We start from the raw sequence: 17,984 nt of genomic DNA on the forward strand, positions 1-17,984 counted from the left end.
CAAAAATTTCAATTATTATTTTGATAATGCTAAAAGAATATTTCAACCGAGTTTTAGTGTGTTGATTAAGGCGCGGGAGGCTTGTTCTGATTTTTAAATACTTAGTTTAAATTTCATCATATGTAATTATGATGTAATTATGATGTGTGGATTTTTAATTATTTGTACATGTGTTTTTAAGTTATATTTATAATAGTAAAATTTAAAAAAAAGCTGAAAATATAAGGAAAGAAATGAAAAAGTATATTATTTATAGGACAAAATTTTAGAGATATAATCTAAATTTGTGGCTAGACTTGCAGTGTATCCCACTTAAGTAGACTCCAGCAAGGATTTTTGAACTCTTAACTCACAAACATATATTCTAAACGGCTTATAAGCATAGAAAGTGTTATCGTGATAAAAAAAAAATGAAATTAATTAAACAGTAAAATAGTGATGGAAATATCACATTATAGACTTAAAATTAATTAAGTGCCAAGTTTTGATGGGAAAGGGGAGGGGCGATGGTAAGATTGAGATTGAGGTCGGGTAAACAAGTACAGCTGATAGCCTCCGAAGCAGTTGCAGGATTAAAGGGTTGGCATGCAGAACTGGAGTCGTTGGATGCATTGGATTTGGTTAACGTAGGAGAGAGAAGCGAACGACGATTGTTTGGGTCAATTCCCATCATCAAAAGTTTCTTTTTTAAGTGAATATTCCAGTGATTCTTCACTTCGTTGTCGGTCCTACCTGGCAATCTTCCTGCTATTAATGACCACCTAAACATTTCACAATGTCCATTATTAGTAGCCTTTTTGCAGTCTAATTAATCAAAATAATGTACTTTGTTAACTGTGTATAAATTTATCAAATAGAAATCCTTACAAAGAATGAAGGACTTGATTAACCTAAGGTCTCGAACAAGAAGAGAAAGCAATATACATGTAATATAAAATAAAATAAAAACCTACCTATTTCCAAGGAGAGCATGGAGTTTGATAATAAGGTCCTCTTCATCTTCACCAAATTTGCCTCGTTTAAGGTCAGGCCGCAGGTAGTTTACCCATCTCAGTCGACAACTTTTACCACAACGAAGCAGCCCTGCTCAGTCCAAAAAAGATAATTTTTTTCATTATCTGCCTTAATAAAAATCCTCAAGACATATATATGAGAGGAAATGGTGTTAGAGAAATAGACCGGCAGCCTGAGGAAGAGAGCGCCAGCAACCTTCACCATGTTTTAGAATGTAATCCGTGAGCTTCTGGTCTTCTAATTTAGACCAAGCTCCTTTGTTTGTGTCTTTCTTTTCACAACAAGGCTTCCTCATTTGCAAACCCAAAGGCAATGAATTGAGGCATGCAAACGCCACAGACCAGAATAGAGGTAGCGGAGGAGAAATAAACAAAGAGACAAGTAGTATATATATATATAAACAAGGGTTTGTGTTTGTCCCCAGCTGCCATGGCTTGACTTACGGCTACCAGCCGTTGGATGCACGATTCCACGTGGATTTCAAGGAAAACAAGTTAAATCCACGATGGTCAAATGCTCAAGTAGCCTTTATTTTTTAACCCAATTCCTAGGGCTAGTTTAGCCCTACTATTAAAAAGTTTGGTTTACTATTTAGCATTGTTGGGGAAAGATGCTTTCCATAGAAGTTTTGGGTAAGGGTTGGTAAGTTTACATACACGTATAGTAAAAAAATTTAAAAACAGATATTCATATAAAAGAGATAAATAATAATATTAAAATATTATTTGTGAAATAAAAATATATAAAAAAATATTTGTTGAAGAATCGAACCTACGAGATTAAATGTCTCACTTAGCAAATATAGATTGAAATTATCTCTAATCTCATCATATATATAGAAGTGAAAAAAATTTAAAACCCATAAGAATACATATTCTTTTCATGTTATTAAATTCACATTTTAAAATAAAATAGCAAGTAAAATAAAAGTTGTAGTAGTTATATATTTAAAAATAATTATAATTTAATAGAAGTTATGATTATTATTACACATTTGAAAATAACATACTTTTGGCCAAAATGAGAGGACAGTTGTAATCTTATTTTTTAATGCAAAAAGTCGTTTAGTTAATTTTGTTTAATTGGTTGTAATCTTATTTTTTCACAAAAAAAATCATAACTTAATTGATAGTTATTAGTTAAAAATTATTGTGTAAAATAGATTTATTACTTGAATAAAACTCTAAGCATAAAATATAGAGAAAAAGTTGTGATAATTATAATTTAAATTACAACTATTATTTAAAAATTGATAGTAAAAAGTTTGCTAATTTTATTAACATAAAATAGAGTTATTACTTGAATAAGCTTCTAAGAATTTTAATCATCACTTAATTAAAATTTTAGAATTAATTATGTTAAACAACTATTGTTTTGAATATTATTACTTTACATTAATTATGTAAAGAAAAGCTATGTTGTCTGTTAATATGCTAAAAATAATTTGAAGATTTTATATTATAATATTTGAATTGATAAGTTAATATATTTTAATTATATTCCACAATATAAATATAAAATATTATTTTACGTTGATTACTGCAATTTAAAATATAATATTTAAAATTTGATTAAATATAAAACGTATAAAATCACATGCAACGCCTATGACATTCGAAGCTAGTATATATAAAAACACAAATTTATAAAAAATTTTAATAGAGTTATTATAATTCAATAGAAGTTGTGATAATTATACATTAAAAATAGTTAGAATTTAAATTATATTTATTAGTTAAAAATTATGTTAATTTTAAAATAGAATTATTACTTGAATAAAACTTTAAGCATAAAATATAAAATAAAAAAGTTGTGATAATAATAATAATAATAATAATAATAATAATAATAATAATAATATTAATATTAATTAATATGATAGTGGTCATATCTTTTAAAAGTCCTATTTAAAAATAACATAATATATTATTAATTAATAAAATTATAAATCTATAAAAGCATAGAATATAATTGGATAAATTTAAAATAATAAAATCTATTTTAAAAAATTTATTAAATAAATATAATTTTATATGTATGATTTTATTTTAAATATTACAATATTAATAATGTTAAAATCATTTTTATAATTAATAAAATAAATGTGTGAGATTAACATTATATGTATACAAAAATAAAATCAATATATTATAATCTAATCAATACTGTATAAATTTATTTATTTATAAATAATATTTTCATTGTCAATGTAATAGTTAATATCATTTAATTAGCCTTTGGATTCATATTGAATCATAATTATATTATTTTAGATTAATTATCACTTAATTAGTGTTATAATTACTAGTATTTGATTTTAATAATATTTACATACTTTTATTATATATTAGACCAATTCTCATTTAATTAGAAAATATATATTTTTAAAAAATTTAAAAACATATTATTTAATAAAATTTAAAAATAAACACGTAAAATCACATACAGTAGACTTAGCTTTTGAACTAATGAGTATGCCCTTTATTTTTCATCATATTACTAAATTCACATTTAATAATTATAATGTTTAATTTAGAATTGTTAGTTAAAGTTGAAATAAAATAGAATTTGTGATAATTATATGTTTTAAAATAATTGTAAGTTAATAGAAATAATGATAATTACACATTTAAAAATAATTAAAATTATTTAATTTAAAAAATATTTTATACATCATCAATTTTACTAATAAATTATATTAATTACTTAAAAATTATTTAAAATTTATAGTTCACGTATAATTATATTAAATTATTAAAATATCATATAACTAAATTAAATTTTTTATTTTATACTATATGCCTAAAAATAACGTTTTAACTTTCAACCACAATTTTTGCAGCAATAGAGTACAATAAAATTAACAAATACATTTTTTCATAGCACACTTCAACCACACTTTTCTAAACACATTTTAAATAGCATTTTCTAACCTGAACAACAATAGAGAACTAACCTTTTGTATCGATATTTAATTAAACTTATTATTTTAAATTGATTATGACTTAATTAGTGATATATTTACATACAAATTATACTAACTATAAAAGATGAATTAGTAATATTTTCATTAAAAGTATTATTTATAGAATAATTGGAAAGAATATGCTTTTAGTATTATTTAGTAGATTTTATTTTCGTCACTAATAGACATATATGATCTTTATTATTTATTTATCGTTTTTAATAATATAAGAGAAAAGATGAATTTATAATTTTTTTAAATAGAGAAAATAGGGCTTTTTTTTATTATGTATTTTCACGTACTTCACTTTTTAAAATGCAATTAATTGCATTACAAAGCAAACAAAATTTATGTTGATCGATGATGATGATGATGATGATCCATTGAAGAAGAAGATTAAGATTGTGAACATTAAAATATTTTTGTAATATTATCAGTATTTATTTTAATTTAAATTTTATTTTGTTGTTAATGTAATTTCATTTTAATTTTTTATGAAGTTAGGATTTTTAATTTATATTTTAATTGTGAAATTTAATATTATTATAGTTTAATTACATTCAACAGCTCAAACAAGAAAATTGTGTTACATTAATTACAGTAATTAAATTATAACATTTAAAAAAATTAAAAATTAAATACATAAAATCAGATGCATCACATGTTACATTAAGAAATTTTTTTTGGTGAATTATAATAACAAGACAAAACTTGAACAATTGACGCAATTAGTGTAACTCAAACTCAAACCACACCTAAGACAGTAAACACATTTGACCATCAAACTATCACAACCTTATTACATTAAGAATTAAGAAAAATGAAAAGCAGTAATATTAATCAACTAAAAATTAGGGACGAAATTATAGACATATTATCAATGCAACCGATGATTAAGGGCCTAAAGAACTACAGCTAAACTAAATGGAAAGTAGATGTGACTAACGAGATGATCGACATACTAATATGACTTTAAATAACATGCAATAGTGTTATTATTGTATTCCAGAGTACTTCCTCGATACACTTCAAGTATAACGATTACCTCTAACTTTTAATTAGCTCTCGCAAAACTTGAGTAGCTAACCTCTCATTTTTCAATGCTGATGTGCTAATTCAATTGTTTTATTAAAGTTAGCTTTCGTAAATCTTTTCTAAATAAGTTATTATTTAGGATCCTCAATCTTAGTTCAACCAAATCAATTAAAACTTTATTATATTATTAGTTATGGCCTTTTTTAATAAAAATATCTAAAAGTTTTGATTATTTACGAAAATGATCTACTCTTAAAATTATGTACGTAAATAACCCGTTTTGAACAATAAACTCCGGTGCCGCTATTGTCATTGGTGGCATCACCCATCATTATTACCCAATGATTACTATTGGTGGCACCAATATAAATATATGTATACCTACCCGTTTAAAATACCCATATTCGCTGAAAAAAAATATAATTTTTAATAGGTGCTGCCAACGTCAACGGCGCCACAAAAAAACATTAATTTTTTTTCTAACATTGGTGTTGTTGTTGCCATTGGTGCCACAAAAAGCACTATTGCCGCCATTGTCATTGATAGCACCTATTAAAATTTGTTTTTTAGGGTATACATGACTTATACTAATGCCGCCAATGTCAACGGCAACATCCAAAGAAATTATTTTTTAATGCCATAGGCCAATCATTGGCTGATTGTGATGGGTGGTGCCGGGACGGTGGCATTGTAGTTTACTGTTTAAAACAAGTCATGTACAATATGGGTCATTTTCATAAATAATTAAAAATTTTGGGTATTTTTATAAAAAGCCTTAATTATGTAATATGCATCCTTTTCATATGTATTAAAAAAAGTTTTCATATTTTTAAAAATTTATATAATTTAACTAGTATGATAGTGAATGCAGGTAGCTAGGTTTCTATTTCCGAGATCATTGATTTTCGAAACAAGTTTCTTGGCCTGACTGAAAACAATGGGCATGGAATATTTTAGGAACGGAAGGAAATTAAGTTGACTGTTAGCTTATGGGCTACGGGGATTCTTGTTTTGACTTATTTCCTTACACATATACATACGTTAAGTTGACTGTTAGCTTATGGGCTACGGGGATTCTTGTTTTGACTTATTTCCTTACACATATACATACGTCTATATGTGATGGTTTTAAAGAGAAGTGGTTGTGCTTTTTGTTGATACCTTAAAGTTCCACTGACATATTTGCATATGTTTTCTACATTTTTAATAAAAGTGAGAAGATCGAGATGCATGCTTTACCTGCCAATGAATTCCCCGGTAGCTGTGTTGGTGTATGCAACAATGACCGGTCAGTACTCAGTAGTGGCTCACCATTCTTGCAAGCCGCTCCTACGTACGCATTCGATACACTTGCCCACGTACATTAATTAAACTAATATAAAAGAACTGCCATGATCTTCTTTTTAGGTTAAATGCGAACTAGGAATCAAATCTATCTTCCATGTTTCACCTGTTCTTTAGATTTTCTATAACATATATATATATTATATTTGTTCTTTAACTATTTTAACATTAAAATAATGCAATACACGAGCTGAACTATCAAGCAGTTGACCATACATGACTTGCTTTCCTTTATTTTGTTGCCCGAAAGCCCTCCATGAAAAGCCAAAAAAAAAAAAAACTTTAAGGCATCTATTAATTCTTATTAAAAAAAATCAAATCAATACTACAATAATAAAAATTAGGAATATTTTAAACAAAACCTTTTTAAGATACATTAATAACTCAATCAAGAGATACGTAATGGTATTTTATGTAAGGGTGTACAATCAGTTAGATCAGTCAATTTGGTGTAAAAAAAATTAAAATTCAACTTAATTATTATTATTTTTTAAATCCAAATCAAATCCACTTGAAGAAAAAAACGAGGAAACCGACCAACTTTTTTTTTTGTCTATTTGGTTGGTTATTATTATTTTTCTACATAAATAAACATTATCTTGTTTTTCTTACAATCTGTATATAGTAATTATACAGCACCTACAAACAACACATCTAATATTTATTTCTTATTTTAGGAATTTAGAGATTAGGTTTTAATTTTATTTTTAAATTTTAAATGTTTTAATTTATATTTAATTTTATTAATATTATATTTATACAATATTTAATTTGAGTTGGGTTTATTTTTTATTTAGTTTGGTCTTGAATAAAGTTAAATTTTAGCTTAATTTGGATTTGGTTGATAATAATATATTGGATTTAGATTTAAATATATATTACATTAAATAGGTATTTAAAGTAGGTTAGTTCAATATAAATATTATGAAATAATTTAAAATGAAAATCAAATAAATTATATTAAATGATAGATCGTAAAAATAGTCACTTTTGTTTGTCTCAGATTACATTTTAGTCACTTATGTTTGAAATGTTATGTTTTAGTCACTTACGTTACCATTTTTTTATGAAGTGGTCACGCTACCGTTAAGCTCTGTTGTCTCCCTAACAATGGTCTTACGTTGCAGTCCAAATACGTTTTAAATGCCAACTTGGATGTCTTATATGGAAGACCAAATTAAATTTATTTAATTAAAAACCTATTTTCATTCCAGGAACTAAACATCCAAGTTGATATTTAAAATCCATTTGAACTGTCATGTAGGACTGCCGTTACGGAGGTAACGAAGTTTAACGGTAGAGTGACCACTTTGTAAGAAAATGATAATGTAAGTAACTAAAACGTAATATTTCAAATATAAATTTCAAAAATATAATCTGAGTCAAACAAAAGTGACTATTTTTATAGTTTATCCTTTAATGTAATTTATTTTATTTTCAAAATTAACGAAATCCTTCAAACCGAACTAAAAAATTTGAATTGGTTGGATTCGGCGGATTTCCACCGTTTTCTGCACAACCTTGATTTTATGGAATGTTCAAAATGGTGGACCAGTTGACTGCTAGACGGATAGTTGGGTGAGTGGATATATATAGCCTGACTGAGACCTGCCAGCAAGAAGGGAATAACCCTAATGATAATAGTAAAACTCAATTTGATTTTTTTTTAAATTAAATTTCGAGTTAATAAAATTGAATTGTTTAAGTTATTCGAGTCAAATCGAATAAGTAATTTGAGTTTGAGACGAACTAAATTTTATAATGCCAATAATAAATTGGTATAAATATTCTTTTGGTTAGTGTCAATTTGAAAATAAGTAAATTGATCTCTCTCAACAAAAATTAAAAAAATTCTAAATATTTATAAAAATTATAATTTTTTAAAAATCTAAAGAATAAATAAAGAAATTTTAAATTTTTCTAAAATAATAATTTTGGGATCTAAATAAGTTAATTAATTATTAAAGTATCATATTAAAATATCTTTTTTTTAATTATTTTCTTTGAAACTATGAAAAAGTTTTCAAATATGTATGGTTTCAAGTTTATCTGCTTTAACATGGAATTAATTATACTGCAACAAGATTTTAATTTAACATGTTTAATTTTTTAATTTAATTCGAACAATTTTACTCGATTAGATACGACTTGACTAGATTTGAAAAAAAGTTCAAATTTGAGTTATAATGATAGAATAGGACTCATAAAATGATAGAATAGGACTCATAAACTCGATTAACTCAAAATGTTTTTATTCGATTTGGTTTGATTGAATGCTCACCCTAATCATTCCCCAATAACTTTCATGGTTACAGTTGAAGGCTCTTAGGATTGAGACAAGTTCAACCATGGGATCCTTTCACTCTTATGGCAATTAGAATTGCAGCAACGATGGCCTTTCGAAGAATGTTACACAATAACTCTTTCAAATAAAGAGTAGAGAATCAATCTGTTGATGCTAAATTATCACAATTTTGATAGTTAAAATAGAGTGATGAGGATTAAAGTTTAAAGCAAGCCACTCTTTTAAGACAATGCACCCCCTCTCAATAATAATAAACAGTGCAAAGAAGTTTTATTGTATGTAATTCCCAAGATACTACAATGTCACCCATTATCATTCACGTCAAAATTTTCATGTTTCCTTTGCCAAGTCTTCTCTAATCCACCACGCTTGCCAATTCACTAGCTTCTCACAACTCTGTGAAACTTCTCCTTTCCTCCCCCTTTGTAATACCCCTACCCGTATTCATTGCCGGAATAGGGTATGAGGCATTACCAGAGTTTACGAATTAAAATTTTTTTTTATATTCAATATAGCCCCTTTATAAATATCTAACATTCCCTGCAATATTAAATCGAGACCAATCCACATCAACCAAATCAATTCAACATATTTTCAAGATAAATTCATGCATATTTATAAGATAATGTCATCACATATCTAAAACCAGGTTTGTTAACCATACTAATGGCTAACTTTACATTCATTTCACGTTAACATTTACTTTGTTACCTTATACATGCCATTGATTTCCAAAATAAAGTTTCTTTATATACCGAAATCCTGAGGTTGACAGTGTGATGTGTCTCCGACCAAATCCAACCTCCGAGCTCTTAACACTACAAAACAGGGAAAAAGGAAACGGGGTAAGCACTTTTTGCTTAGTAAGCTCATGTAACAAGAATTATACTTACCTAATATTTTCAATACAATATAATAAACATTCATATATCCATTCAATGCATTATTACCCTAACATGCACAAACTCAACATTCAAGTTAGTACAATAATTTCCATGTATCAATAATATATATACCATGATTGATGAGCTCGTCAATACCATGATTTCCATTTCCTTGTTATTTTTTCATATTTATCCCGTTGAATTTATTAGAATTTCGATGGATTTTCAGAGGTACACATTTATTGTACAATTCCGGGTCCGTCAATTCATATTCATGTGCGCACATATCCATTTCAGAGAGCACACTCCTGCGAACCTCAACCTTGCAGCGGGATTACCAAGACTCGGGCTAAATCTCACAACGACAATTACTCTAATGAGCTTGGATCTGAATTACCAGTCAAAGCTAAATTCAGACCTAATTCGGATTACCCGTCCGGCTAAATCCATTTTACACATATTCTTCGGAGGGCTATATCGGATAGGATCACCCGTCTGGCTAGATCCTTTTACCATCAATTCCTTTTCGAGATCCATCGAATTTTCCTTTCATTCAAACGGGATTTCTTCCCATTTTATCAAATATATCAATGTTTCATAAATTTCCATATAATGAACATTCAAATCATATTCATATCAAAACATGCATTTCAAGCATTTAAGAATATAATTCAAGTTACACGAACTTACCTTGATACTTGTTTGTAAACAATAAAAATCTACTAATCCCGAACTTTTTCCTTTCCTCGATCTAGCTTCGTATTTGAATCTTCCGGATCTAAATAAATAAATTTAATTATCAATTTAATACATTTCATGTTCATATGCAACATTCTCTATAATTCAACTATTATTTATAGTTCATTCAAAGCTGTCTACTTGAGTCATAGTCACTAAATTATTTTTATCTTGAGCTACAGAACTCCAAATTAGGATCCAAAAATTTTCCCTGAAACTAGACTCACATATATAGTTACCATAAAATTTTCAGAATTTTTGGTTTAGCCAATGAGTACATTTTATTCTTTAAGTTCACCCTTGTTCTGCTGTCGACAGTTCTGACTCTTCTTCACTAAAAATTAATTATCTCTTCATACAGAATTCAAATAATGTTCTCGTTTATTTCTCTTAAAAATAGACTCATTAAAGATTCTATCATATAAATTTAAGCCCCTAATTGTTTTTATTCAATTTTTTATGATTTTTCAAAGTCAGAACAGGGGAATCCGAATTCATTCTGACCTTGTCTCACAAAATTCATTATATCTCAAAATTTACAAATCCATTACTTACACTATTTCTTCTATGAGAAACTAGACTCAATAAGCTTTAATTCCATATTTTGTTCATCTTCTAATTCGATTTATACAATTTATAGTAATTTTTTCAAAGTTAGTCTACTGCTGCTGTCCAAACTGTTTTTGTGCAAGCTGTTTATTACCATTTTTCCCCTAAGCTTTTAATAAATGATAATTTTGTCCCTACTCAATTAGCCTCTCGATTGAACTGATTTTTCTCAATTAACATTTTATTATATCACCTTAAACTATTTTACAACCTTTAGGAATCAGAATTTCAGCAATAGACTTTAATTCCAAGCATTTTCACAATTAGGTCCTAAAAATCAATTTCTATTGAAATTACCTAATAAAATCATCTCATAAACAAATTAAAGCTTTAATTTCATTCTATTTCATCATAATATTACATAACTCAACCATGGTGACCTTCAATTTCATCCATGAAATCAAAAACTAATGAATTTAATAGTAGGACCTAGTTGTAAAAGTCTTAGAAACACAAAAATTACAAGAAAAAGGCAAGGATTAACTCACTTGGTGCAAAAATTATGGAATTCCAGCTTAGAGAACCCTCCTATGGCGTTTTTAGCTGCTGGAATTGAAGAGAAATGAAGAGAAATCTAGATATTTCCTATTTAGTCCTAGCTTTATTTAGTTAATTTTGCAATATTCCAATTTTACCCTTAATTTATCAATTTTTCTGCTGATTTCATACCGTTGCCGTCCAGCCCAAATAATTTTTGGGTCTAATTTCCTTTTAAATCCTTTCTCATTAGACTCTTAAGCTATTTAATCATTCTAGCAACTTTTACACCTATTACAATTTAGTCCTTTTCATTTAATTGACTACCCAAAAATTAAAATTTCCTAACGAAATTTTAATGCCACATTACTAACATTTCATAAATATTTATAAAATTATTTTCGACTTGGTTTTACAAGATAGAGTCCCGATATCTTGTTTTTACCCAATTTCTTCAATAATTTTTTTTTCTAACTAACCACTAAATCGATAAAATTTTTCTATCAATATTTTCATACGATTTTCCTATCATATCAATTTTCTTGCAAAAATATTGAAATAAATTTCTCTTTAAATAGGATTTGTGGTTACGAAACCACTGTTCCGATAACTTTGAATTTAGGCCATTACACCCTTTCTCTCCCATCCCAACCTCATTCCAAATCATCCAATCACCCATTTTCGTCTTTGAAATCCTTTCTTTACTCAAACTTTTCACATGAAATTAGCTAATAACACCAAAGTCATTAGAGGTTTTAAAGTGTGTTTAAAAAAAAATTGGACAAGTAAATTTACCAGCTGGATCAACTATAATAGTTGTATCAGTGGTGATGTTACTAGTTGATGTAAGGAAGTTTACAACAAGGATATGTATTATTTGCTGACATTATTATATATGGGACATTCCTACAAATTATGTCTAGTTTGGTAAGTTAAATATGGTCACTGTATCACACATATGGATAGATATGTAATCAAGTGGCTGGTCTGAGATATAGAGGGATGTAGTTTGTTTTGTCAGGTGGGGCACTCCAGACCGAGAATGCACTTGAACACCTCATCCATTTTTCTGTCATATCAGGGAATTGTCGATCTATCACATCCTTCAAGGTCTCTGTCTTGTTAACCCATTCAAGCCCTTTCTCTGTGTAGGTTTTGGGGTTGAAATTCGTAGTGAAAAATCGATCAGCTTCCAGCCTCCTGAACATCGGTCTAGTTAGCAATCAAAACCAAACATCCCAAAAATGGAAAAAATAAAAGAGTGATTTGAGTTGATTTAACCTTGATGCAATGAGTAGGAAGATGAAGAAGGCAGACTCACTGATGGCGAACCCCTTGATCTTTTTCTCCGCTTGCAGTCCAACAAGCAGGTCCAGCTTCTCCACATCTTCGCCGTAAACCTCACTGAGAGCTTCGATGACTTCATAATCATCTGTTAAATCTTCCCATTTGGTAATCGGAACCATCAGCAAGTTCCTTCGGAACTCATTGTATCGAGCAACTCCCCTTTCCCTGTCTCTGTAAACTAGACAACCAAAAACAACGCGGAATCATAAAACATCATTACAACTTTGTAAACATGTCATGTCACTAAGAATTAATAAAAGGAATTACTTTCAAGAGCAGCCATATCAACTGGATCTGGAACTTCCTCCCCATTGATGTCATGGGGAATAAGGTTCCTCATCCATGATGGATAGTTCCATAAAGTGACTGCTCCACTTGCCTGGTGACCCATTGATACCAACATCTGTTCCATGCCAATTTTTGACATTCTTCTTTCGCCTTCTTTTCCAGTCATTTCTGTCATAGGCACCCTAATATTCATGCAATCATATGAATTAATTAAGTCTGTAGAGTTGTAGATACATATGGAGCGAAGAAGGGAAAAGGGAAACATTACTCTTGTGATACAAGAGGGAATTCATAGTTTGGATTAGTAGAGTTGGTGATGTCCCTAAGGATTACTTTGTCAGGTAGAAGTGAATGCATTTTGTAAACACTAGAAAACTCTTCTGTGAGTGAGTATGGAACTCCATGATCATTAGGCCTCCTAAGACCAACCAATCCACTTAGTACCGGTCCACAAATATGCCCAAACAAATCCTTAAATCTCTTCCCAAGTAAACCATACCTGCATAAAACATATACATATTGTCAAATAATAGCAAATTAGAAATTCAACAGTATCATAGTCTTTGTCTTGAAACAAACTGATTTTTAAATTTTAGCATTTCTTAGCAACTTAAGGACTTAAAAAGTAAATATTACCAGTTGACCCTCATCCCAGCAAGAAGAGTGTCGGTCTTGAGGAGCTCTACCGTCCAATCGATTGTGTGGATTTTAGCAATAACAGCTGAGGTCACCAGCCTGGCATATCGATAGAGCTTCTCATCATCAAGATCAGGGTAATGTTCCTTAACAAGACAAACCAAACAGATCATTAATTCTCAGCATCTATCTTTTAAGAGGTGATATCTAGTAAGTTCGATGCTTAATTCTCAGCATTTGCATTCCCTTTATTATCTCCAAATTGCCATCATTTTTGTAACCAAAAGAAAATTAGCGTAGGTAGATAAAATCTGTTATGTAAAAAAGTGAAAGAAAATAACGTATACTAATGTGGTGAAGAAATTATATTAAGAAGATAATTAAAATTAAGGTACAAGTAATAAGGCTTACTTTGAGCATATCACAGACAGCATTGTGCTCTCGGACGAATAAGGATTGTAGGAGGGAAAAGCCAGCCCAGCAGTTCCTTACATCACCTGAAATAGGAATCCATTTCTCATCATGCTCAAGCAGCCCATCTCCTCCTATTCTTAGCTTTCCTTCTTTGAATGCTCTTACTCTTCTCATCCCTTCCTCATTGTTCCCATATATTACACTTCCATCCCTATTCATGTTTTAAAGAAGGTAAAACAATAGCTATTGCTGTCAAAAGAAGCTACTGCAATCGATCACTTACCACCAAGGAGTCCTTGTATTGAGAAAGCCAAACTTCATATCAGGTTCCCCTGTGGAGATCCTCTTGGTCTTAAAGAACTTGAATGACTTCAAAGGACAAGCGCTTGCAATTTCGTGTGGAGCCCTGAGTTCTACCTGCCATTACCGGCACATATTTCAGATCCTTGGTTGGTTTTATCATATATTGGAGCTTGGCTAGTTGAGTAGAGAGTAAGGTTTAAAGGCAGGATGAATTGATTAACCTGTTGAGTGTCCTCCAAATGATCGATCCAATCATGGATCATGAATTGAATCCAAGAGGTGGCTATCATGTTGAATTGTTCCCCTGTATCTATGAATTTTTTCCTTGCCAATAGCTTTGTGGCTACAACTGATGGGTGAGGATCCATCAACTGCATATGTCAACCTTATTAGTTTAATTTCCAAAGAGATGCTTCATTAAAACCGAAAACACAGTGGAATTTTATGTTATGATCACAGTATTTGTTTATTTAATTATTTTGATTATTACCTCAATCGGTGAAAGAAGAAACTTGTGTAAAAATTATTTATTGGATCAACCATAGGTGAACGGGGAAAAGCTTCGTATACAAATCTTCCATAGGTTTAGGTACAATCTTTGGTCACTTAATTTACTTTAAGTAGTTGTTTTAATTTTTTAATTTTCAAATATTAATTTTTCGTCGTTTTATTTAAATATTTTATATGAAAATACTAAAAAACCAAAAAAAAATCATTATAATCATATTTATTATAGAATAATATTAATGCGTTGTCAGTACATGTGCATAAATCTCATGCATCGTCAATGCATAATAATATGACACGTCATCATTAAATTAAACAAAAAAAATATGGAAGACTTATAAATAAATACTAATAATTTTATTTAAACATAATTAAAAATAATCATAACTATTATAAATATTAATAACTCTCGAATTTAAGATCTTGAGTTTAGAGTTTAGGATCTCGAGTCTAGGGTCTTGACTTTAAGGCCTAGGGTTTCAAGTTTAGATTTCAAGGTTTTAACATTTATCTATAATTAATTATGTTTAAATAAAGTTATTTATATTTATTTATGAACCCTTTATTATTTTTGTTTTATTTAATAATGATGTGTCGTTATTATTTATGATAGATACATGAGATTTATGCACTACTAATAAACCAAATATTTTTCATTTCTTATTGTTTAAAAGATTATTTTAAAATATTTTTATATTAAATTAATGTGAAATTAATATACGAATCAGTGACACTAACTTAATTATAAAGATATGATATTATTAAGTGCAATAAGTAAGCAAGAGTCTCAATTCGAATATAAAAATCATAAGCAATTAAAAATTAGTGTTGATGAAATAATATCAACATAACCGGTACTAAGGCTTTGAAACATATAAAAATTTTAAAAGTTATTTTCAAGAAAAATAAATAAAAGTTGAATACATTATACCTTGTTCTCTCTGGCGTAATAATTTATTTACCTTTTCAAGTTTATATATATAAAAAAAGTTATTTTAACATTTCATTTAATTTTTATCTTTTTTAATTTTTTTTTAATTCTTAAATTTGTGTTGTTTATAAAATACTCAAAAAATAGATAGAAAAGTTAACGTCTATTAACTAATTTGTTAATATAATATATATATATGCAGATTTCACGTAAGTAATTATGAAAATATTAAACATGAGAAAATATTTCAATTGTTTATAATTTCTTTTATCTTAATCACATGTATTCTCGTCCGTTTTACAAACTTAAATTAATCATATTCGAGCTGAAGGCAATATTCAGATAAAGCCAACTCAATAATGTTAACTCCAAGATTTAAACTTAGTTCAAAACTTCAAATGCCTGAAAATGAAATCTACTTCCACTATTTCTATTTGTTGGTATTTTTTTTAATGCTATTTTCATTATAACAAATACAATCAAAGTTTTTATCCTTAAAGTATATATTAAATTCAATAAATAAGACATGCGTGAGTTAATGAAGTTTTTAGAATGAGAGTAATAAATAATTATTTGTACATTAGATAACATAAAGGTACGTACCCCATAGTTTGAAGAAGAGGGAGGCATGTTGCGGCCGAAAAAGGTTCCCCGGCTGCCAATTACATGGTTACTAGGATGGTTGCACTTTCCATCGGCTGTCCTATAACAGAATTCTTTCGTATCATATGTCCGACCAGTGGCACTGCCGCTCTTGCTTCCTGATCCCACCTCCATTAGGTTGTAACGTTGGTGCAAGTGCCTTCTAATTCCCATGTAACACAGCCCTATTAACACTGGTAGCCTATGCCACGCACCAAACTTGTCCACAAAGTGTATCACCTAAGTTTTCACAAGTCTTCACCAAATTAGTAATTTATTAGAAAAAAAAATTGATTATTGTAAATTATTAGACAAAGAAAGGGGGGTTAATTTGCTTCACTAACATAGAACAAAAAAGTATCAAAGAGAGTCATCTTGGCAACAAGATGTTGAAGCTGAGGATGAACATAGGATGAAGTGATCCCCATGAATTTTTACTTCTTTTTGGTGTATTTTCAAATGAAAGACGATACCTTTTTATAGATAATGATGATGAAAGACATAGAAAAGTGCAATAATAAATATGGATGGTTTGCAGTTGTAGCAACTAGCCAATGGATAAACCTCCGTAATCAGAAAGGAGGAGACAAATCAAATTTAATTGATTTTATTTAATGAATTTTAATTTTGATCTTTATCTTCTTCTTCTTTTTTACAAGTTATAGTGTTAAGAGTTTACCATATTGATAATGACAAAATATTGAGCATTTTAAGTGTCGTTATGTAAAAAATAGTTAGTGAAGAGAAGTACATATTTAAAATTTTACATTCTTAATGCATAGTTAAACTAATCAAATTATTGGTACATCGGTCCAATTAAAAAATTCAATTTAATTAAATTTTAATTTAATTTATTTAAAATTATTCTCTAAATTAATATTTAAATTAATTTTAATCCAATTCAAATAACATAACGTAAACGAACAAAAACAGTTGTCACAAAACAATAAATAGAGTTAGAAGTATGACTTTAAGTTGGCTGATTCAAAAACGTTACATGTTGAAAAGTTGAAAGTTAGGAGAACAAAATGCATAAAATCCATAGGTCCCATTGTTAATAGGTATTGCAGATTGAAGACGACTCTTTCCGGTAATAGCTGATTTATTTACATTTGTCGTTTTGAAGGCCATTTGGGGTCTACATATTAATTTGTCTGATATCCACACTAAAAGCTCCCTTTAGTTTCTATCTAGCTGGCCTACCCTGCCAAAATATTATACTAGTATATTTTCCCCAGCTTCTTCTGGGAAATCCTTCTATATTTTTTCCCTAAAATTTTATAAATAACAACGATATTACCAAAAATAATTAATATCAATAAGAAAATATTAATAAAATTCATTCAAACATTTTTTTTATTTTAGTAATTTGCTATCCTCAATTCATTTCCATTAAACATGCAATCATTTAATATGATTAAATTAAATTAACAACAGCTTTTTTAATAAAACAATCAAACTTTTTATTACATCAAATGACTAATAATTATGTTATACATAAATTGTTTTAGATTAAATAATTGTCTTTAATATGTTTAAATTTAA

General features: G+C 28.4%; 2 protein-coding genes across 3 annotated transcripts; both read right to left on the minus strand.

The window, feature by feature from the left end:
• Positions 1-333: 333 nt before the first annotated feature.
• LOC108455813 (myb-related protein Zm38-like) lies at positions 334-1,404 on the minus strand. The gene is made up of 3 exons (XM_017754362.2): positions 1,180-1,404; positions 954-1,083; positions 334-761 (listed from the first exon to the last, which is right to left on the minus strand). The coding sequence occupies exons 1-3, from the start codon at positions 1,307-1,309 to the stop codon at positions 467-469; spliced, it is 555 nt and encodes a 184-aa protein (XP_017609851.1). The 5' UTR covers positions 1,310-1,404; the 3' UTR covers positions 334-466.
• Positions 1,405-12,148: 10,744 nt separating this feature from the next.
• Positions 12,149-16,932, minus strand: LOC108454599 (alpha-dioxygenase 2). 2 transcript variants are annotated; one of them, XM_053018980.1, is made up of 10 exons: positions 16,784-16,932; positions 16,401-16,679; positions 14,581-14,730; positions 14,340-14,473; positions 14,054-14,267; positions 13,643-13,788; positions 13,275-13,505; positions 12,986-13,188; positions 12,653-12,896; positions 12,149-12,571 (listed from the first exon to the last, which is right to left on the minus strand). In XM_053018980.1, the coding sequence occupies exons 1-10, from the start codon at positions 16,865-16,867 to the stop codon at positions 12,346-12,348; spliced, it is 1,911 nt and encodes a 636-aa protein (XP_052874940.1). In that variant the 5' UTR covers positions 16,868-16,932; the 3' UTR covers positions 12,149-12,345. The 2 variants fall into 2 exon arrangements, with proteins under 2 accessions (XP_052874940.1, XP_052874941.1); XM_053018981.1 differs by lacking the exons at positions 16,401-16,679; positions 16,784-16,932 and adding an exon at positions 14,850-14,963.
• Between the last annotated feature and the right edge of the window lie 1,052 nt (positions 16,933-17,984).

This window comes from Gossypium arboreum, chromosome 9, assembly GCF_025698485.1.
Source record: "Gossypium arboreum isolate Shixiya-1 chromosome 9, ASM2569848v2, whole genome shotgun sequence".
NCBI lineage: Eukaryota > Viridiplantae > Streptophyta > Magnoliopsida > Malvales > Malvaceae > Gossypium > Gossypium arboreum.